General features: G+C 37.7%; 1 protein-coding gene across 4 annotated transcripts; it reads right to left on the reverse strand.

Moving 5' to 3' along the window:
• Positions 1–266: 266 nt before the first annotated feature.
• LOC123920924 lies at positions 267–20,638 on the reverse strand. Of its 4 annotated transcripts, none has more exons than XM_045973276.1 (7): positions 20,100–20,623; positions 9,214–10,321; positions 8,823–9,104; positions 7,902–8,705; positions 5,011–6,125; positions 1,498–2,267; positions 267–1,383 (listed from the first exon to the last, which is right to left on the reverse strand). In XM_045973276.1, exons 1-7 carry the CDS (start codon positions 20,591–20,593, stop codon positions 410–412), a joined length of 5,547 nt encoding a protein of 1,848 aa, XP_045829232.1. In that variant the 5' UTR covers positions 20,594–20,623; the 3' UTR covers positions 267–409. The 4 variants fall into 4 exon arrangements, 2 of the variants coding, with proteins under 2 accessions (XP_045829232.1, XP_045829231.1); XR_006813826.1 differs by lacking the exons at positions 267–1,383; positions 1,498–2,267 and adding exons at positions 2,888–3,671; positions 3,854–4,008 and having other exon boundaries at positions 4,402–6,125; positions 20,100–20,638; XM_045973275.1 differs by having other exon boundaries at positions 267–2,267; positions 20,100–20,635.
• Positions 20,639–22,499: the final 1,861 nt, after the last annotated feature.

Below are 22,499 nucleotides of genomic sequence, written 5' to 3' on the forward strand. Positions count from 1 at the left end.
CAACTGAACATAATTAACCCTATATATGATTTCTCTTATATTATGGATTCTTTCAATTTTAATATACAACATAGCACTTGTCTGAAAACAGCCATCACAACTTCACAAGAACTTAATCAGAATGGCATACTTTCAAAGGCATCACACATTTAGATTGTTTAGCATCCTCATGCTGCATGCAATAAGGAAAAGGGGATTTTACATGCAACAAAAGATATATTAAAATTGTTCCTGTGCAACTTGACCAAACTAATTTGACAGCAGGATTCCTGAAATGAGAATGTATTCATGTTAAAGGATCATACCTTAATGCAATTTAACACAAATCATCTGCCTGTGCAACTATTTCAGTCTGTTGACAGATACAAACCCTTATGGACAAAGCTATGGACCTTCTACCACTATTGCACTACAATTCCTTCACTTTTATTCTCTCAATAATCTTGCCATTTCCCCCGTATAATTTTTTACAAGACAGAAAAATTTGCTGTGCAAGCCACCAACCCCACACTAATAACTTCCTTATTATTGGTATCCTATAAAAATAAAGGCACACACGTGCAAATAAATTAAATGACCATATACATAAGACAAGCATAACAAAAATCAAACCCCAGAAACATGTCCTCAGAATGCGGAAAGGTTCGTCTGCAGCTCTCATCTTACCATAAGGTGTGACCTTGAACTTGGTCGCTGATCCAAACATTGTCAATTTTCCTAGAATCAGTAATGGTTCCGTTAGATAATTATCAAAAAATGACTCATCAGCTTGAACAATAGATGCCTTCATTTTCCCATAAGATTTATTGAATTTCATAGCATCTTGCTCTATCATCTTCATCAACTCTTCCAATTCAGGATTGTAGTTTCCGTCCTCCAAGGATTCTTCAAGGCGAGAGCTTGAAGCTTCCTCTTCACTTGCGGGCTGACATTTCAATTTAACAATGATTACCCTCTGGTCAGAGTCAGACGTCCCAAGTCCCCCGGAAATTTGGTTTTGCCTCTTAAACAATGGTTTGTAAAATGGATCTCCCACTTTTATCTCCACAGTTCCCCAAAAGTGTCTATTTGTTGCGCCCGATGTACCAATATACTCTAGAATAATAGGCATACCAGTGTCCATGCTATTTTCCTTCATTAATTCTACCCGTGCCCTCAATATTCTTTTTGCAACTCCGAATGCAATTTGACGATCTTCAAAAGAAGAATCTGCAATTCCCCTGTGTAATTTTTTACAAGACAAACAAATTTGCTTGACAAGCCACCAACCACCCCACACTAACTTTCTTATTACACGTACAAAGAAATTAAATGACCATATACTCGGAACAAAAATTTGCTTGACAAGCCACCAACCCCACACTAATAACTTCCTTATTGTTGGTATCCTATAAAAATAAAGGCACGCACGTGCAAAGAAATTAAATGACCATATACTCGGAACAAAAATTTGCTTGACAAGCCACCAACCCCACACTAATAACTTCCTTATTGTTGGTATCCTATAAAAATAAAGGCACGCACGTGCAAAGAAATTAAATGACCATATACTGGGAACAAAAATTTTCTTGACAAGCCACCAACCCAACAGTAATAACTTCCTTAGTGTTGGTATCCTGTAAAAATCAAGGCACACACATACAAAGAAACAAAATGGCCACTCGACAAGCCACCAACCCCACACTAATAACTTCCTTATTATTGGTATCCTATAAAAATAAGGGCACACATATACTATGAAATAAAATGACCATTTACTTAGAACATCACACAAACCCCAAAAACATTTCCTCCACAGTATGCGAAAAGGTTCATCCTCCACCCTTAACTTCCCATAATGTGTCTTCTTGAAATTTGATCCCATCCTTCCCAATCCTGAAATCCCAGATCCTAAAGTTTCCAATCCCGATCCTGAAACCCCAGATCCCAAAATTCCCAATCCAAACAATCCCATTTCCCAATATCCCCATCCTGGATTTCCTTCTGCCAAATTTTCTTGTCCTCTAAGAAATAAAGATTCCAACAAATTTTTGTCAGAAACTATTTCAGCAGTATTTGTTAGAACAATAGATGCTTTCAACTTCCCAAAGGATTTATTAAACCGCATAGCATCCTCCTCTATCATGCTCATCAACTCTTCCAAAGCAGGATCATAGGACTCTTCCTCAAAGTATTCTTCCTCATAGCTAGAGCTTGAATTTGAAGCTATCTCTGTCGATGGTTTCTGGCATTTCAATAGAACAATGTTCATCCTAAGACCTGCTCTTCACTAGTGCAGAAAGGGGATTCCACTACCGGCCAAATAGGGATTCCACTACTGGCCGCGGCCGGTAGTAAACACACTCGTCGTTGTAAGTCAATACTTTCCACGACGGGTCTTTTTATACCCGTCGTGGTATGTCAGGTTTCTACTGTATTATTAATTAAATTTATGAGGATTCCACGACGGTTTTTACAAATACCGGTAGTGGTATGTATGAGATTCCACTACGGGTATTTTCAATATCCGTAGTGGTATGTATGGTTTTCATTTTTTTTTTTTTAGAGTCTGGGATTCCACTACCGGTATTTGTAAATACCGGTAGTGGTATGTATAGTTTTCATTTTTTTTTTTTTAGAGTCTGGGATTCCACTACCGGTATTTACAAATACCGGTAGTGGTATGTATGGTTTTCATTTTTTTTTTTTAGAATCTGGGATTCCACTACCGGTATTTGTAAATACCGGTAGTGGTATGTATGCTATTCCATTTTTTTTTTTAGAATTGAGGATTCCACTACGGGTAATTACAAATACCCGTAGTGGTATGTTAGTTTTCACTACTGATTGTTATAAATATCAGTAGTGGTATGTTAGTTTTATTTTTTTTTTTCGTTTTTTTGTAGCATCCTGTGCCTGCATATTAGTAGTGGTGTACATGACCAAATTTCATCACAGACCCCAAAGAATGAGCCATTGCTGCTAGTGCTAAAGCTATATGTTAAAAATCAGTTGCACTAGCAACCAATAACCACACAACAATTGCCTTTAAATTTCCAACATCTTGATGCAAATTAGATAAGAAAGTAGCAAGATCATTTCCATCAAACAATTCATGTGCAGTTAAACTATGCTTCTCAGCAACAGCATCATAAAATTCCATCACCTGATAAACAGTCCTAAAATACCAATTCCTAAAATACCAATCCTAAAATACCAATTCCTAAAATACCAATTCTAAAATACCAATCATTCATAAAATACCAATTCCATCACAAAAATACCAATTCTAATACCAATTCCTTCATAAAACCATCCTAAAATAGTCCAAAATAAACAGTCCAAAACAGTGAGATGCACATCACGCATCATGTCTTCCAGTCGATCATCGATATCCACACTACCACTTTCTCTATGGGACACACTTGGCGTTGCAACTACTTCACCGTGCCATATCCATTGTGTATAATTTTGACAAATCCCGTCACAAATTAGATGATTCATGATTTCTTTCTTAGTACGTTTTGGTTCTTTATTTGCACAATTTATACACGGACATAGAAAAAGTGGAGGAAATTCAGGAGGAGGACGTTCTAGTTCAGCATTACTTTCCGCAAACTGTAGAAATTCCATCACTCCATGTCTGTACTCAGTACTTAATCGATTAGCTCTCATCCAACTACGGTCCATACCTACGTTTCGAAATTTATGCATTCTAAGTTAAAGGAATGACTAGGTTGTTACTATTGCGAAACATTCTCTCGCCCTATTTTAATAAAAATTCATAGCCTATAACAGAATGACTAGATTATGCATTCTATTTTAATAAAAATTCATAGCCTATAGCTTCTATGTTTTGAAATAGAATCGGTACCTGTAGATGAGACCGTGATTGAACCTTCTAACTTCAAACAAAGATGACAACACCAAAAAAGAGCAACACCAGCCCCTGCACAGCACAAGCAACACGCAGGAGCAGCAATCACCGCCTAACGCAGGAGCAGCAATCACCGCCTAACACAGCAACCCCTGCACAGCACAAGCATTACATATCATCTATGAAGTAAAAAATAATCAAAATAGCAGCAAAATAAATATCATAAACAGAAATGACCATATATCTTTTTACTTTTCATTAAATCTCATGCTAAAGTGACCTACACAGACCTACACAGACTTCCAAATCTCATGCAAATTTGTATTTTTATATTGACATTCTCATCATCAAGCCATCAAGCAGAAGAAGAATGAAAACCCACACAAAAAAACACAGACCCACACAGAAATGAACATCACAGACCCACGAAAACGACGTGAATGAAAACGAATGAAAACCCAAGCGAATGAAAACGAATGAACAAGAATGAAAATGAATGAAAACGAAAACGAATGAAATTTGGAGGAAGTTTGATTTATTCATACCTTTACCGAATAAAAACGAAGAAATTTGGAGGCGAATCAAGCATTCTAGGGTTTGGAGAATGAAACCGAATGAAATTGGAGAGATTGGAGAATGGAGAATGGAGAATGGAGAGATTGGAGAATGATTGGGAAATTGGAGTGTTTGATTTGAAGAACTTGGGACGATTTGGAAGAACTTGGGACGATTGAGAATGGAGAGTTTGCAGTGGGAGGGAGATTGAACGCGTATGAAAATTGGGAATGAAAATGACAATATGAAAAATATAATAACACTATTAGGATTCCACTACCGGTGAATCCTAGATCGGTAGTGAAAAGTGGGAATATGAAAAAAATAATAACACTATTAGGATTCCACTACCGGTGAATCCTAGATCGGTAGTGGAAGATAATTAAAACAAATTTGTACGTAATTACGACATTGCCACCGTGTCTACTTTCCACTACGGATTTAGCAAAGCCGGTAGTGAAATCCCTTGTCTCTGAACTTTCCACTACCGTTTTAAAAATATCAGTAGTGGAATCCTTTGGTCAAATGTATTTCACTACTGGTATTCACATACCGGTAGTGGTATCTCCAAACCAAAAGTCATTTTTCTACTAGTGCTTTTTGCATTCGAGAATTTCAATGCAAGTTGGCATATCTTGTTTAACACAACTTTGAAATTTTGATCTCCGTTTTTTATTTGCAACCTCCCCCAATAGCGACGACTCTTAGCTTCCCCAAAATGACACGCTTCAAGGATAATAGGTATATCCAAATCCAACCCATCACGACCTTTTTCCCTCATAAATTCTACCCTTGCCATCAACACTTCTTCCAGAATTTGTGTCGGAATTTGTATGTCATTGTTATCTAATTTTAAACCATGCATATCACCAAGCTGTTTTAAAGTCTTATCCTTCATCATCAACTCTACATATCGCACAACATCCCAATTAGATTCTTCATGCTGTTGCTTTAAACTTCCCCCAAAGGCAATGGCTGAAGTTTCCCCTTTATTATCAACCTTAGCAATCATCCACGACCTAAACAGTGACATTGTAAAACACGGAGTTTCTTCAACAAACTCTAAAAGAGGAAAATACTCGCCAAATATTTCTCTTGGATTCGTATTTTCCAATGTGTGTCTCATTATTTGGCCAGACATCTGAGGAGAACTTTTTGGAACCAAACATGATGCCGGCACTAGCAATTTCACATAGTCCGCACCAGAGGAATTAAGATTGGGAAGCTTGAATGAGATATCAATATCATGAGTGAATGTTTTCTGTTTGAAAACATAAACTCCCCAATAACTCAAAGTCAACTGTGATTCACATTGAACCTGAACAGCCTTCCAATCATCTCCAACGCATGCATCTAGACCCTTCCATTCTTCTTCGGTGAACAAAGTCCTAAGGTCACACATTAACATGTGATTTTCCCCAACACTACAGTAATGGTAATTCTTACGAGATACTTCATGACCATCAATAAATATATGCAGACCAACAGTGTAGGACACATCTGACATCAGTTTAGGAAAGAAGTCGGAGATGAAGGTGTCCTTCTCTATCTCAATATTCTCTTCAGATTCCGCAAACACCAATGCTAAAGCAACCACAGGGAACTTCCGGCGAGCCCAGAAAAGAGGAATATCTTCATTGCCAACACAGTCAAACCAATTTGGAATTTTAGTTTTTGGCATCACAACTTGTATTCTTTTCTTCTCTTTGCAAACCTGTGACATCAACAAGGCAGCAAACTGAGTAATATAAAAATAGGTGTGTGAACGCGCAGAAGTTACAAAAACCAAAAGACTATATATATATATATATATATATATATATATATATATATATATATATATATATATATATATATATATATATATATATATTATATATATATATAAAGTTAAGCATTTTATGCTCTTATTTTCTTCTTTATTAAATATCACATCAGTTATAGCATTTCTCACACATCACATTTTTTACATCTCCCTATCCCCTTTGCATTTTATCCTCCAAAACGAGGTGTACAAAGACATAGAAATGTTAAGGAATCATTATGTAAACAATTGAATATATATCTTAAAAGAACTAAGTATTGTAGTTTTTTATATTTCACTTTCAGTTAATCTAGAATAACAAGGTTTTGAAAAGAGATAATATTTTTATAATTACAATCTGAAATATATCATAAAAATATAATGTTATCAAAATACAAAACCTCGCTTATTCCTTCAGCCCAAAAAATAACCTAATGATTAGATCTGTTACCAAAAATGATACCAAGAGATACAAAATACACAAGATATCCAAATATCATGATCCTTCAGACTAAAAACTGTCATTGTACTCTCCAAATAACTGTTTGTAAAAGCTTCCTAAGGAGGAATAAAAAGTTGCAGAAGTACCTCTATATGAAAAAGGAAACACAAGATATCCTAATTAGAGACTAAGGAGGGTGTATTGGATTGAGATTTTATGAGACAATTTTGGCAAAAACAGTTTTGATGATTTGTTGGACTATATTGATTTTGTGAGATTTTAAAGACTTTTTTTACAAAACTTTTTTACAATCAAGATTTTTAACACATGATTTGAATGGATTTTGAGAGATTTTTTTCAAAAGACTTTTTACAATCAAGATTTCATAATACTTTATATATTAGGAAACTTCTGTATATTTGGAAAATTTTAAAAGAATCAATAAATTTTAATAAAAGAAATTATATTTTTTTGGGAATGCAAATATTTAAACAAAAAAATAAAAAACCCTTACTTATTTTTTTACGTATATGTTTCTAATCACCAATAAAAAGGTCATCACCACCACCACTATTGATGGGAAACAGAAGCAGATGAATGTGACGAAAAAGAAGAAGAAGAAGAAGAAGAAGAAGAAGAAGAAGAAGAACTGGTACAATGATTATGAAAGTAAAAAGTTTTGAAGAGTTTGAAAAAGTCTCAAGGCTTTTAGTGAGATTGTTGAAAAAGTGAACAAAAAGAAAAGAAAAAGAAAACCAGTGATGATGAACTGAGAAAGTAATAAAGAAGAAGAAGAAATTTGATACAGTAATGATGAAAGTAAAAAGTCTTGGAGAGTTCAAAAAAGTCTGAAGGCTTTTGGTGAGATTGTTGAAAAAGTCTATCAAGTGTATTTTCAACTAAAAAGTCTCTCAAAATCCATTTCATAGAAGAATCCATCAAAATCGGTAGACTTTTGAATACCAATAGACATTTTAAAAGTAGTAACAAATCTCAATTGAATACCAACAAGATTTATTGAACTTTTGTAAAAGTCTTGATTGAATACCACAAGATTTTTTTGTCATAAAAAAGTCTTTTAAAATCCCATGAAATCTCAATCCAATACACCCCTAAGACATCACCTTAGAACTTCGTTACATCGCATATGCACATGCACGTCAGTTAAAAACTTATTTGACATTATTCATATACTAACTAATAAAATAACAATATCATATGAATAGTAGAGAAAGTAGTGAAACCTTAGACCATAGCACGCTTGATGCCTTTGAAGTTAAGCTTCCGCAATATCTTGCATCTACTTTTTGAATGCTCAATGGAAGTTCTGGAATTTCTATAAGATTCCTGCAATAACTCACATCAAGACTTTTCAAATGCACAGATCCTTTGATTGATTTTGGGAGAGATGCAAATTTATTGTGCGACACATTCAAGTCTTCCAATTTTGGAAAACTTTCAAGAATTATGTGAAGATCTTCATCTGATAGATTAGCATCACTTAAGTACAGTCTCACCAAATTCGAGCTGCCATTCGCTACTGAGTGGATATCTTTGAACCTTTTAAATGATTTTCTAAGTTCAGAACAACCATCAATTCTTAAGGTGGCAAGTTTTGGCAATAAGAAGAAGGTGCTGGATAGATCATCAAGTCCTCTGCAAAATGACATGTCTATGTATTCAAGCCCCGTAAGATTACCAATGGAATTAGGAAGCCTCTTAACAGCAGTACCTATCATCCAAATCTTTAATGGCTTATCCATGTTTTGCATTACATCTGGGAAGTGTTTAAGTCTTTTGCACAAATTAAAGGAGAGAACCTCGAGAGATGGCAAGTGCATTCTTGGGACAAAACTTTTGAGTATTGTACACTCTGAAGCACTTAAACATGCAAGTTTTGGCATAAATCCGACGGATTCAGCAAATCTTTTCACTTTATGACATCTATCAAGTGTCAATACTCTTAAATTTATGGCTCTTGAGATATCAGGTATTTGAGTTATGGATTGACACTGAGAGAGATTCATGAATGTCAAATCGTCAAATATCTGTGAAGAATAATACAGTTAAAATGATAAGAAACATATTCAATTATATCATGCTAGTAACCATACCAATTTTTTTTTTCTTTCCAAATTCCATAACTAAATAGTAAATGTTGGTACCTGAAATGGCCTTTTCAGCATCAGAGAGCTATGAGGTAACTTAAAATCAACAATTCTTTCGGGATAAAAATCAGCTGGAAAAGACTTTGATGGGTACCCCTTCCAATCAAGTAACCGTAAACTATTTGGCAAACAACTAGGAGCTGATTGAAATGATGTATTCCGAATAATTAGAATTCTAAGATTTTCCATCTTCTTGAAGGCATTATCACTCCAATTACACACTTCTTCATGAGCAGGGGGGTCAAGCATTATTCCTTCAATTTTTATACTTCCCGGTATCTAAAAACATATAAACAGAGTTAACACTAGATACATTTAGAATGTATAGTACCAAAACACACACACTAGCAAAACTAAAAAGTAAAAGTAAAAAAGTGAAGGTTTTTACCGTGTTGTCTTTGAGTACTTCAAGAACTTCCTCATGAGACCATAATCTGCTACGGTCACCAAGGTTTAGCGGAGACTCCTTTCTGATAACCTCTTTGCCCATGTTTTGGATTAGATCATGCATATCCAAGCAGCCATTTTCATCAATATTTATGAGACATTTTGTAACAAATGGTCGAATACTTGGGAAGAAACCACAAGCCTTTAGTATCCTTTCAACATACTCCCATCTCTCCCCTTTAAAGAAACAAGCAATGTCCAAGAAAGTTTTCTGGTCCAGCTCAAACAAACTAATATAGCTTATTTCGAGTACTCCTTGAATCTCAGCATTTGGAATTTTCTTATATTTGTCCAATTCCCTTTCCCAGTCCATTGGGCTCCCACCCTTCACATTGGAGGCTATTACTTTCAAAGCCAATGGAACGCCCTTTGCATAACTCACAGCAAGACTAGAAACACCTTCAAAGTTTTCTTCAGGATTACTGGTATTAAAGGCATGCCAGCAAAAGAGTTCCAGAGAGTGGTGACCATTCAACTCTTCCATTTTATATTTTTCAACGATAGCACCATCCATCACATGCTTATCTACCAATGATGTGTCCCTTGTTGTTATGATGATCTTGCTACCGGGACCAAACCAGTCACATCCTCCAACTAGTGCTTCTAGTTGGTTTATTGTATCAACGTCGTCAAGAACTAGAAGAACTCTTTTATGGCCAAGCCTGCGCTTGATTTCAAGTCCACCTCCAAAAGTACTTCCCATCATTGTCTCTGTCTCCTCACCCATCTCAGATAGAAGTGTCTTCTGGAGATCTTCCAGGCCTTTGGTGCTTTTGTTTGATTTTTCTCTAACACTAGCAAGAAAACTCGAAGCTTCAAATTGATGCCTGATCTTGTTATAGATATCCACGGCGAATGTAGTTTTGCCTATTCCCCCAGCTCCGTAAATTTCCAGCATTAAAACGGTATCACGAGACTCAAAATGGAAAAGTGTTTTCGCCATTTCAAATCGAGAATCAAGTCCAACTATGTGTTTCATTGGTAAAGGGACGGGAGGTAATTTAGCCGAGGTTTCTTCAACAATCTTCTTGACAAACTCAGGTTCATACCTGCATGAACATATAATACACTTCCTATTTATTTCTATACATGTATTCAATTATGTAACTGATTGTTAGATAATAATTATATTATTATTGTAAGGGTAGTTTAGTCTTTCATAATTACTAGTTTATATACTCTATTGTATCTATTGTTCTATATGACTTTTTGGTTTATTATAATGGAAAACCCTAGCCTCCTTTTTCTCTTTGAATAGTTTAACATGGTATCTAGAGCTTGTTTCGATCCTCTTAGATTGTTTGTGTTGTTCTGTTGCCGAGTTCCCAAAAGTTTGGGAATATTGTACGATTGGTTAGATTGAATTCCTGGGTATTTTGAATTATTTTGTTGGATATTTCTCATGTTGTTTTGAAAGAATCGGCTGAAAAAGAGTGTTGTGGCTTCTTTGATTTTGCAAGCATCAGTATGTTGTAGAAATTTGCGTTTCACTACTTCAGTGGATTTGTTTCGGTAGCTTCAATTACCTTTGTTGGTCAACAAGTCTGTAAGTGTTCATAAGTTTCTATATGCCTCCTATTTGTGATTTTGGGTACATTGCTTAATAGAAGAAAAAGAAAAGGGCCACACGTTTGATTATGAGGAAAATTGGTGGATAACGTGTTGGATTTTTTTTTTAAGGTTAGCATATTGTATTCTTTTGTCCCTGGTAACAAGAATTTTGGCAGAGCAATTTTATGACTATTGTTGAAGGGATCAGATGGAGTTGCGAAACGAGCGGTTCTATTGTTATTAGAATTGAATTGATTCAATTGACTATTCGCCTTTATTTGAATTCTTTGTGATATTTCTATTGAGAAGCAATTTGAATGTTTAATTGGTTGGTTGGTATATTGTTGATTGAATTTCTTATTGGTTGGCTCTATCAAGCATAATTAGTATTTAATTATTATCATTATTATTTTAGGATTTGTATAAAGTCTATAGAGTCAATCACCTTAATTGTTGGAGATATTTGTTCCTTAATTTACTCCAATTAGGTTACTATACTTGTGTATATATACACCTCTTGTAAACTCTCAAAAGTAATGCAATATACAACTTTATTCATTCCCTTATATGGTATCAGTTGGTAACGTTCCAGCCCTACCCTGTTAAACCAGAAAACGCCGTTTTTTCTCCGTTTGCCATAACACTTTGCCTCCCATGGCTTCCGATGGCTCTCGCTCCATAGCTAACCCCTATGAACCCTCCAAACCCTTTGCGTGTATCACCCTCAGCGGTGTCACCAAGCTTCTCCCTACCAATTACCTCAATTGGAAACTCCAGGTAGAAGCCTTCCTTGATGGTTTTGATCTACTCAAATACACTGATGGATCGTTCCCTGCGCCGACAGCAACGATCACCACCACCGCAACGCCTCCGGTAATATCATCAAACCCTGCTTTTCAAACATGGCGTCGCCAGGATCGCCTCATCTATGGTGCCATCCTCACCACTCTTTCCGACGAGGTGGCCTCCTTGGTGTCCCAGACGAAGACCTCGCACGACCTCTGGGAGCTTCTCAAGAACACCTATGCCAAAGCCTCCCGCAGTCACCTTAAACAACTCAAGGAACGTCTTCGGATGGCCTCGAAAGGTACTCAATCCATCACGACCTACATGCACTCTCTGAAGCAAACTGCTGATCTCCTCGCCTCTCTCGGATCTGCTGTCTCCGTCGAGGACATGACCGACCATGTCTTGCAAGGCCTTGATGACGGTTACCGAGCAGTCATTGATGGGGTCAACGCAAGGGACACTCCAATCACCTTTGATGATCTCCTCGAAAAGCTCCTCATCCAGGAACTCTCTCTTGCTGCTGCTCAACGCCAATCACCTGCTCCTGTTACTGCGCTGCACGCTCAGGCAAGGTCGACCAACAACAAGCCTCGACCAAGTCAGGCACCTGCACCGACCAACCAACGCCCAGGTGATCGCAAACCATTCCTTGGTCGATGTCAATGGTGCAACACCAAGGGACACGTCCTCGCTGACTGCCAACTCTTTCGGACCCAACACCCCAGCGTCCCCGCACCTCCTCGTTCTTCTCCGAGCACCACTGGCCAGGCCCAGGCCCACACCGCTACTGCTGGCACATCCTCGCCTGGTTTTCTGCTCGACAGTGGAGCAACACATCATGTGACCAACGACCTTACAAATCTGGCACTTCACCATCCATACACTGGCCCCGACTCCCTCTTCATGGGGAAAGGTTCAGGTTTAAACATCTCTCACTCTGGAACACTTTTAATTAATGATTTATCCTTGTCTAATGCTCTTTATGTTCCCTCCATGAAACAACAAATCATTTCTGTTTCTCAACTCACCAAACAAACTAACTCTGCCGTTGTTTTATTACCAAACTCTTTTTATGTCATGGACTTGCAGACACGCCAAACAACCCATAAAGGCTCATGTGTGAATGGACTTTATCTGTTGCCCACGACCTCACCTTCCGCCCACACCGTCCAAGTGGAATCCTCTGCTTCATGGCATCACAAGCTTGGACACCCTTCAACTTCCATCTTTAAATTTATTCAACATCATTTTTCTTTAGGTTCAAATAAATTTCCGCAATCAGATTGTAATTCATGCCAAATTAATAAAAGTCATAAACTTCCTTTTCATGAATCTACTCTTACATCTACTTATCCATTAGAAATAATTTTTTCTGATGTATGGACTTCCCCTGTTTTATCTATTGATGGTCTTCGTTACTATTGTTTGTTTGTTGATCATTATACTCGCTATATATGGCTATATCCCATGAAACTAAAATCTGATGTGCAATCTATTTTTCCCAAATTTAAAACACTAGTTGAAAACTTCTACCAACACAAAATAAAAGTCCTATACACTGACAATGGTGGCGAATACATTGGTCTTCGTTCCTTTCTAAGTACTCATGGCATAAGTCACCACACCACTCCCCCTCATACACCCGAACACAATGGCATCTCTGAACGGCGGAATCGGCACATTGCCGAAACCGGTCTCTCCCTCCTTCACCACGCTGGCCTTCCCCTCACCTACTGGCCTCACGCCATGACCACTGCAGCCTACCTCATTAACCGTCTCCCTACCCCAATCCTCGGGCACCAATCACCTTACTCTAAACTCATCCGCATTAGTCCGGATTATCATAAATTAAAATGTTTTGGATGTTTGTGTTTTCCCTGGATTAAACCTTATGCTAACCATAAACTTGCTCCAAAGTCTACTATGTGTGTTTTTGTAGGTTACTCAGCTGATCAACATGCATATCTATGCCTCGATCCTTCAACTGGACGGATTTACACCTCTCGCCATGTCAAGTTCGTCGAAACTGAATTCCCCTTCCGTTCACTGGTGGCCCAACCGATCACGTCCACGACCTCACAGACTGGCCCACTCCAACTGCCCGTCTTGCCGACCATCGCTCCACCTACTGCGAGCACCACTCCCACATCCCCGGATACCTCACTTGTTGAGCCTCCCTCCCCGTCTGGCATTTCCTCCCCGACCACATCCCAATCCTCGTCCTCAAATACAACGAGCAATGAAACGACCAGTAATGACCCCCCTTCCTCCTTACAGCCAACATTGCTCCCACAACCACAAACGACCTCTCCCCCCACAACGACCACTGAACCCCATGGCGGTGGGATCATCACCCGGTCCAAAAACAACATCGTCAAACCCATCCACAAACTCAACCTCCATGTCCGTCCCTCATCCCCGATGGAACCTAGTACTATTACCCAAGCCCTTCGTGATCCGGACTGGCGTTCCGCCATGTTGGCTGAATTTGATGCCCTACATCGCAACAACACCTGGGAACTCGTTGGTCGTTCCTCTGCTCAAAATTTGGTTGGCTGTAAGTGGGTCTTTCGCATCAAGAGAAATCCAGATGGGTCCATTGACAGGTACAAGGCTCGATTGGTCGCTAAGGGTTTCCATCAACGCCCTGGTTGTGACTACACAGAAACTTTTAGCCCCGTCGTCAAACCAGTGACAATTCGGATCATCTTCGCCTTGGCAGTTCGACAAGGATGGTCAGTCCGCCAGCTTGATGTTAACAATGCCTTTCTTCAAGGGACGCTCAACGAGGAGGTCTACATGGCTCAACCACCTGGCTTTGTTAACAAAAGCTTCCCTGATCATGTCTGTCGCCTAAAGAAGGCGCTCTACGGGTTAAAGCAAGCTCCTCGCGCTTGGTATATGGAACTTCGTGTATTCCTGCTCTCCATTGGCTTCGTCAATTCCACCGCCGATGCTTCTTTGTTCATTCAGCGGACACCACGCGCGACACTATACTTGCTCGTCTATGTCGACGACATCATTGTTACGGGGAGCTCCTCGACAAAATTGTCTCGTCTCATTGCTACACTTGCTGCCCGTTTCTCATTGAAAGATCTTGGCTATCTCAATTATTTCCTGGGTGTTGAAGTCATTCCTTCCGCTGCGGGCATGTTTCTTTCACAACGGAAATACTTCACTGATCTCCTTCAAAAGTCGGGCATGACAGAAGCTAAACCAGCGTCCACTCCAATAACTGCTACTCCTCCGCTGCTCAAAAACTCTGGTGATCCCTTGCCCTCCCCGACTGAATACCGAGCACTAGTTGGAAGTCTCCAATACTTGAGTCTTACTCGACCAGACATTGCCTTCGCGACCAACAAACTTGCTCAGTTAATGCAGAACCCGAGCACCATGCACTGGTTGGCTCTCAAGCGCCTACTTCGCTATCTGGCCGGCTCTTGCGACAAAGGCATTTTCATCTCCGCGACTGCTCCCCTGAACTTTCATGCGTACTCAGATGCGGACTGGGCGGGTGACAAAGATGATTACATCTCTACCACTGGTTACCTGCTCTATCTTGGCGACACCCCCATCTCTTGGAGTTCCCGCAAGCAACGCTCGGTTGCTCGATCATCCACTGAAGCTGAATATAAAGCCTTGGCCGACACGGCCAGTGAACTCCTTTGGGTACTCTCTTTGTTCACTGAACTTGGTCACACTCCTACAGCTGGTCCTGTCATCTACTGCGACAATCTTGGTGCTACGCATCTGAGTGCTAATCCTGTCTTCCACTCCAGAATGAAGCACATAGCCTTAGCTTATCACTTTGTCCGTGAAAACGTTCAACGTGGTCGTTTTCGTGTTTCCTTCGTCTCTACCAACGACCAGCTTGCTGACATTCTCACCAAGCCTCTGCTTCGCCCCCGGTTCGAGTTTCTACTATCCAAGTTGCATCTTTCTTCCAGGTCGCCCAACTTGCGGGGGGATATCAAGCATAATTAGTATTTAATTATTATCATTATTATTTTAGGATTTGTATAAAGTCTATAGAGTCAATCACCTTAATTGTTGGAGATATTTGTTCCTTAATTTACTCCAATTAGGTTACTATACTTGTGTATATATACACCTCTTGTAAACTCTCAAAAGTAATGCAATATACAACTTTATTCATTCCCTTATAGGCTCTATTGTTTTGGCATTGTTGGTGATTGGTTGGATTTCTACGATTGAAATAATTGTTTGTTGGTCCATTTGATTGTTTGATAATATGGCAATGTCTTTGGCTGCTCCTCTTCCTGTTGGCATTGGTATTGATCATGTATATCCACATAAGACTACTTCAAGAGTGTTTGATCTTGCTGCACAGTTTCAAAAGTTTCTCGCCACCCAGCCACATGCAACGTCTATCTCCTCTATTAAAGGTTTGACCCCTTCTGATTATTCAAGTATTTCCTCGATATGGATCCTTGATTCTGGAGCATCGCATCATATGTCATATGATCGTAAGTCCTTTTTGTCTTTAAATTCTACATCATCCATCTCAGTTATGACTGCCGATGGCACTCCTATGCCATTAGCAGGAATTGGGTCAGTGTCCACATCTAATTTGTCTCTTTCTGATGTTTATTATATTCCTAATCTTACTTTGAGTCTTGTTTCTGTTAGTCAGTTATGTGATTCTGGATATTCTGTTACGTTTTCTTCTACTCATTGTCATGTGCAGGATCAACATTCAGGGAGGTTAATTGGGAAAGGTCGTAGACATGGGGGACTTTATGTTCTGGATGAGCTTAGAGTTCCAGATACTGCAGCCTCAACTTCTACTTCCATTGATTTATCGTCTTTTCATTTGAATTTATCATCTTCTAACTTTTATTTGTGGCATTCTCGTCTTGGTCATGTTTCTGCATCTAGATTAAAATACTTGGCCTCTACTGGAGCTTTGGGAAAATTGCAAATTAGTGAAATTTCTGATTGTTGCGGTTGCAAACTTGCTAAATTTTCTGCTTTGCCGTTTAATAAAAGTACTTCTATGTCCAAAGCACCTTTTGATTTAGTTCATTCTGATGTATGGGGTCCATCACCGGTCCTTACCAAAGGTGGTTCTAGATATTATGTCTCTTTTATTGATGATCATACTCGTTATTGTTGGGTTTATCTAATGAAAAATCGTTTTGAGTTTTTCGGCATATATCAAAAGTTTCGTGCTATGGTTAAAACTCAACATAATGCTGTTATAAAGTGTTTCCGTTGTGATCAAGGTGGTGAGTATACTTCTAATAAATTCTCTGAGTTGCTTGCTTATGATGGTACAATTCACCAGACTTCATGTACTGATACTCCTCAGCAAAATGGCGTTGCCGAAAGAAAACATCGTCATATTGTTGAAACTGCTCGTTCTCTTTTGTTGTCTGCTTCTGTTCCAACTGAGTTTTGGGGTGAAGCAATTCTCACAGCTGTACATGCTATTAACAGGATTCCGTCGTCGGTCACCTCAGGTTTGTCTCCCTTTGAAAAATTGTATGGTTCTAGTCCTGATTATTCTTCTTTGAAGGTATTTGGTTCTACTTGTTTTGTTCTTCTCCCACAAGTAGAACGAAATAAACTGTCTCCTCGTTCTGTGATATGTGTTTTTCTTGGCTACGGGGATGGTCAAAAGGGTTATCGTTGTTATGACCCTTCAAGTAAAAAATTGTATGCTTCTCGTCATGTTGTGTTTCTTGAGCACATACCATTTTTCTCTCTTTCGTCTGATACACATACTCCTAGCTTGTCTGAACTAACGAATATTGATCCTTTCGGTGTCGATAATGATATTTCTGCTGACTGTAATTTTGAAAACTGCAGGGATGATACTAGTGCTACTCCAGATACATATACCCCTTTTGTCCCATCAACTACTCAACAACCTCCTCTGACTGTTGTTCCTACTGCACCACCTCCACCACCAACACCACCACCTCCTCCTCGTTATCCTTCTCGTGATCGTAAGTCTACTCAATTGCCTGATTTTGTTTATTCAATTTATTCTGCTTCTTTTGCTTCTTTTCTTACCTCTGTTCATAGTTTGTCTGAGCCTTCGTCCTATAAAGAAGCTATTCATGATCTTCTTTGGCAAAAGGCTATGGCTGAGGAACTTGCAGCTTTGCACAAGACAAATACTTGGGACATAGTACCTCTTCCGCCAGGAAAACGTGCAATTGGGTCTCGTTGGGTATACAAGATTAAAACCAAGTCTGATGGGTCAGTTGAGCGTTACAAAGCTCGTCTTGTGGCTAAGGGATTCTCTCAACAATATGGTATGAATTATGAAGAAACATTTGCTCCTGTGGCCAAAATGACCACTATTTGCACTCTTATTGCTGTTGCATCTGTTCGTCAGTGGGATATTTCTCAAATGGATGTTAAAAATGCGTTTTTAAATGGTGATCTTCAGGAGGAAGTTTATATGGTACCTCCATCAGGTGTTTCTCATAATCAGGGTGAAGTATGTAAGTTAAAAAAAGCTCTATATGGTTTGAAACAAGCTCCAAGAGCTTGGTATGAGAAGTTCTCTACTGTGATTAGATCTCTTGGATTCTGCTCTAGTGATCACGATTCTGCTTTATTTGTTAGGACAACTTATCATGGTCGTATTATACTCTCTTTATATGTTGATGATATGATTATTACAGGTGATGATGTTGATGGAATTAATGAGTTGAAATTACAGTTAGCTAAAAGATTTGAGATGAAAGATTTAGGCCCTCTTCGCTACTTCTTAGGGATTGAAGTTGCCTATTCTCCTAAGGGTTATCTCTTATCTCAATCCAAGTACATTGCAAACATTCTTGAGCAAGCTCGTCTCTCTGATACTCGAGCAGTAGATAGTCCTTTAGAGTTGAATGTGAAATATGTTCCCTCTGATGGGATTCCTCTACCGGATCCTACTTTGTACCGTACTTTGGTTGGAAGCTTGGTCTACCTTACTATTACTAGACCTGATATTGCTTATGCAGTGCATGTCGTTAGTCAGTTTGTTGTTTCTCCCACTACAATACATTGGGCAGCCGTGCTTCGTATTCTCCGTTATCTTCGGGGAACTCAATTTCAGAGTCTTTTGTTTCCTTCATCCTCTTCCTTAGAGTTACGTGCTTACTCTGATGCTGATTGGGCTGGTAATCCTACTGACCGTAAGTCTACCACAGGCTTTTGTATTTTTCTTGGAGATTCTCTCATCTCTTGGAAGAGTAAGAAACAAGACATTGTTTCCCGCTCTTCTACAGAAGCTGAGTATCGTGCTATGGCATCTACCACTACTGAAATAGTTTGGTTGCGTTGGTTACTTTGTGATATGGGTGTGCCTCTTCCTGAACCAACCCCTATGTACTGTGATAACAAGAGTGCTATTCAAATTGCGCACAACTCTGTATTTCATGAACGTACCAAACACATTGAGATTGATTGTCACTTCACACGTCACCATCTTCAACATGGTACCATTACTTTGCCGTTTATTTCTTCCTCCTTGCAGATTGCTGATTTGTTCACGAAGACGCATTCTACTAAGCTTTTTCGTTTCTTAATCGACAAACTCTCGATGCTTCATGTTAACACATCGTGAGTTTGAGGGGAGATGTTAGATAATAATTATATTATTATTGTAAGGGTAGTTTAGTCTTTCATAATTACTAGTTTATATACTCTATTGTATCTATTGTTCTATATGACTTTTTGGTTTATTATAATGGAAAACCCTAGCCTCCTTTTTCTCTTTGAATAGTTTAACACTGATAACCAAAAATAAATAATTAAATAATAAGGAAGTACAATTATAGTTACAAAAATTACTTGGATCAACACATATTTCCTAATCCTTGTTAGTTATTAACATACTCCTATGTAACTACATTCTAATATGATTGATGTATTGATGGTTCCAGGGTAAGGATCCAAACAAAACTCTCACCCATGGTAGGTAAGGATCCAAAACTTTAAGGCATTAAGCACATAGGTCACCCTCTTATATATCTCATTTGGTTTAGTTCAAAAAATATATATCTTAATTCATTCATAATTGATGTAAAATTAACAACTCGCTTTTTTTTTTGTCAAATAGCCTAGTGGCTAGAAAATCCACCTTAAAGGTGAATAAATGGAGTGTCTGGGGTTCAAACCCCGGCTCCTAAACATATAGTTTGAAATCCCTACCAACTGAGCTAAGCTCAGGGACAATTAACCACTCACTTAAGTCACTTCAAATTACAATAATGAAGAATGTTATTATTTCGACACATTATTGTATAGAAAACAGGTTCATAGTTCAATTTAGTCTATGAATATAGTTTTTCAAAAATTGAGTTTTGCTATACAGAAAGGTTTAGCGGCGCAACTTGTTGTCCGTCTACCTTTTGTTGATATGTAATTAATTTATATATATGCAAAAAATCCCTTATGTATATTACAATGTCTCTATCAATCAACTGAGTTATGGTCAGAGAATAAAAAAATAAAGAAACTTACATTTGGTTGTTGTAGTGTTGACTTGGTAGGTGACGAACAGAGGACAAAGCGTTCCTCCAAGCTTTGACCTTCTCAGAGTCTCTCCCAAATCGATTTTCATGCTCAATCATGGCAGCTTCATAAGAATTTTTCACATTCCAAACATCAGAAGGTTCCACTTTGTAAAATATGATCAAAACCTGATTCCCTTTTTTACCGGAACAGTGAATGATATGAGCAAGTTCATCAAGACACCAAGTGGAAGATGCATAGTTCTGACATAGCACAACCACCAACATTCTTGAATTTTCTATAGCTTTATAAAGTGAAACTCTTATTTCAGCTCCTATTTTGAGTTCTTCATCATCTCTGAAAGTGAAAATTCCTTTTTGACGAAGTGCAGTATAGAGATGATCTGTGAATCCGTAGCGGGTTCCACCATCGCCTCTGAAACTTAGGAAAACATCATAGAACAAGAAATCAATATTGGATGATGTTCCATCATCATTTGTCATGATAATAACAGTAAACGTTGATTGACTTGAAACTGAGTTTTGTAAGTGAATTATAAATGAAGCATTGGCATCTATATATATAGAGAGAGATAAGAAGCCATTGAAATTACCGTTGTACCCTTGTTTATCCGTTTTATTTCTTAACATCTATTAATATGCGGGGTATTATGAGTCATTTTGCATATCATTTTATCTTTTTGGCTTTGTCCATATTTACGCCTACATACTTTGTTACAAAATCGCGGCAACACCATATATACGCACTCATATAATACTAGTTAGTAGTAAATGTGGTGAAATGATGGTTTCGATCGGGGGATTGTGGTTGCCAGCTTGCGGTTTGAAGTTCTCATGGTAATTAATCTTGATTTCAAATCAGACTATTTAAATTTATATTTGGTTCAGTTTTAGAGGTGTAGAATTGAATTTTTCACGTGTTTGATTCCTCTAGAGTATAACTGATTTTGTCTCTATAATCGATTGTACTTGAAGTTATAAATTATAGTTTCGCATTTTAGAATTGATATTTACATACACTTAAATTTGATGTTCAACACATTTTATGTGAATATATGCGAACATAAATCACTTTATTTATTTTTACAAAAAAAAACGAACAAAAAAAATGACTTTACTTATAACCCAATGTTAGCCGGACTCAAATTTACGCAATCAATTAACATAAATATAACTTCTTTCTCACCGCAAAATCAAATACTTACTAAATTTCACGGTCAATTTCATGTAGTTAACGATCTCAATTAATCGCCAATATTCTAAGATCAGATATATAAGAGTTGTAATTTTGTTTCGTAAGACCATCTCCAATTGTGAAAGTGATACCTATTTTTTAAGCATTGGTACCTAATAGGTACCTCTAGAGCTGTCAAAATGGACGGCCCGGACAATTTCGGGTCGGGCCGGTCGGGCTTCGTCGGGCCGGACTAAAAAGTCCGGATAAAAAATGGGCTACCAAATAGATACTGCTTCTACAATAAGTATTGATGATATATTTTTAGTGATGATACATTTATAATGGTGTAGAGTTATTTATGAGACGTAGAGTTATTAGTAATTCTTATTTAAAACTTTTTAAGATGTGTTAGATTAGAGAGATTGATTGTTTATTAAATACTAGTATTATTTTTGACGAATATTAAATACAATCAATAAAAAATTATAAATAAATAGGGTTTGTTTGGTAAAAATAGGCTATAAGCTAGCTGATAGCTGAAAAACTAGCTTATTGAATTTAAAGTGTTTGGTAAAATTAGCTTTTAAAGTGGTTATTAAATATAAAATTACATAATTGATAGTGGGTAGTTTATTTTTTAGATTGGGTAGTTATTAAATTAAAGGATAAAAATGGAATAAAGTGTAAAAAGCTATAAGCTATAAACTCAAATGCTACTTGAAATAGTATCTGAAAAAAAGCTATAAACTAGGACAAAAAGCTTGTTACCAAACACCTCTAATTTTTTGAAACAAGCTTATAAGCTCATATAATAAGCTATAAACTAGCTTATTTGTGTTACCAAACATAGCCATAATATATACCCGAGAGATTCAGTTAGACACCAAAAAATTGAGAGGTCAGTTGATTATTGAATCTTAACTATCTAGGTGTACAACCTGCATGGATTGGTTGATTGGATCTTATATCCAGGTGTGTAACTGTTGTTGATGGTTGCTGACATGGCAGAGGGGTTAGTTGGCAAGGTACCGAGTAGTTGAGTGAAAATTTACAATGTGAAATTGTGAATGCATATACAGTTAGCTTCTAAAAATAAAATAGAAAAGTTAGCTTATACATTCATCGAGAAAAATACTTAAACCATCGTAACCTATTATATTTGATCACACTCACAACAAAATGCATATCATTTAATTATTTATAAAATAGATT

The sequence above is a fragment of the Trifolium pratense genome, linkage group LG4 (genome assembly GCF_020283565.1).
Source record: "Trifolium pratense cultivar HEN17-A07 linkage group LG4, ARS_RC_1.1, whole genome shotgun sequence".
NCBI classification, from domain to species: domain Eukaryota; kingdom Viridiplantae; phylum Streptophyta; class Magnoliopsida; order Fabales; family Fabaceae; genus Trifolium; species Trifolium pratense.

Bases quoted from the DNA above. Each gene is read 5' to 3' on its own strand.
- LOC123920924 (XM_045973275.1), bottom strand. From the start codon at position 20,593: ATGACAAATGATGATGGAACATCATCCAATATTGATTTCTTGTTCTAT. The intron at 8,706-8,822 runs GTACCAACATTT...TATTCTTCACAG, and splicing joins TGCTGAAAAGGCCATTTCAG to ATATTTGACGATTTGACATT. The intron at 2,268-5,010 runs AAGCACTAGTAG...TCTGCACTAGTG, and splicing joins TTGAAATTCTCGAATGCAAA to AAGAGCAGGTCTTAGGATGA.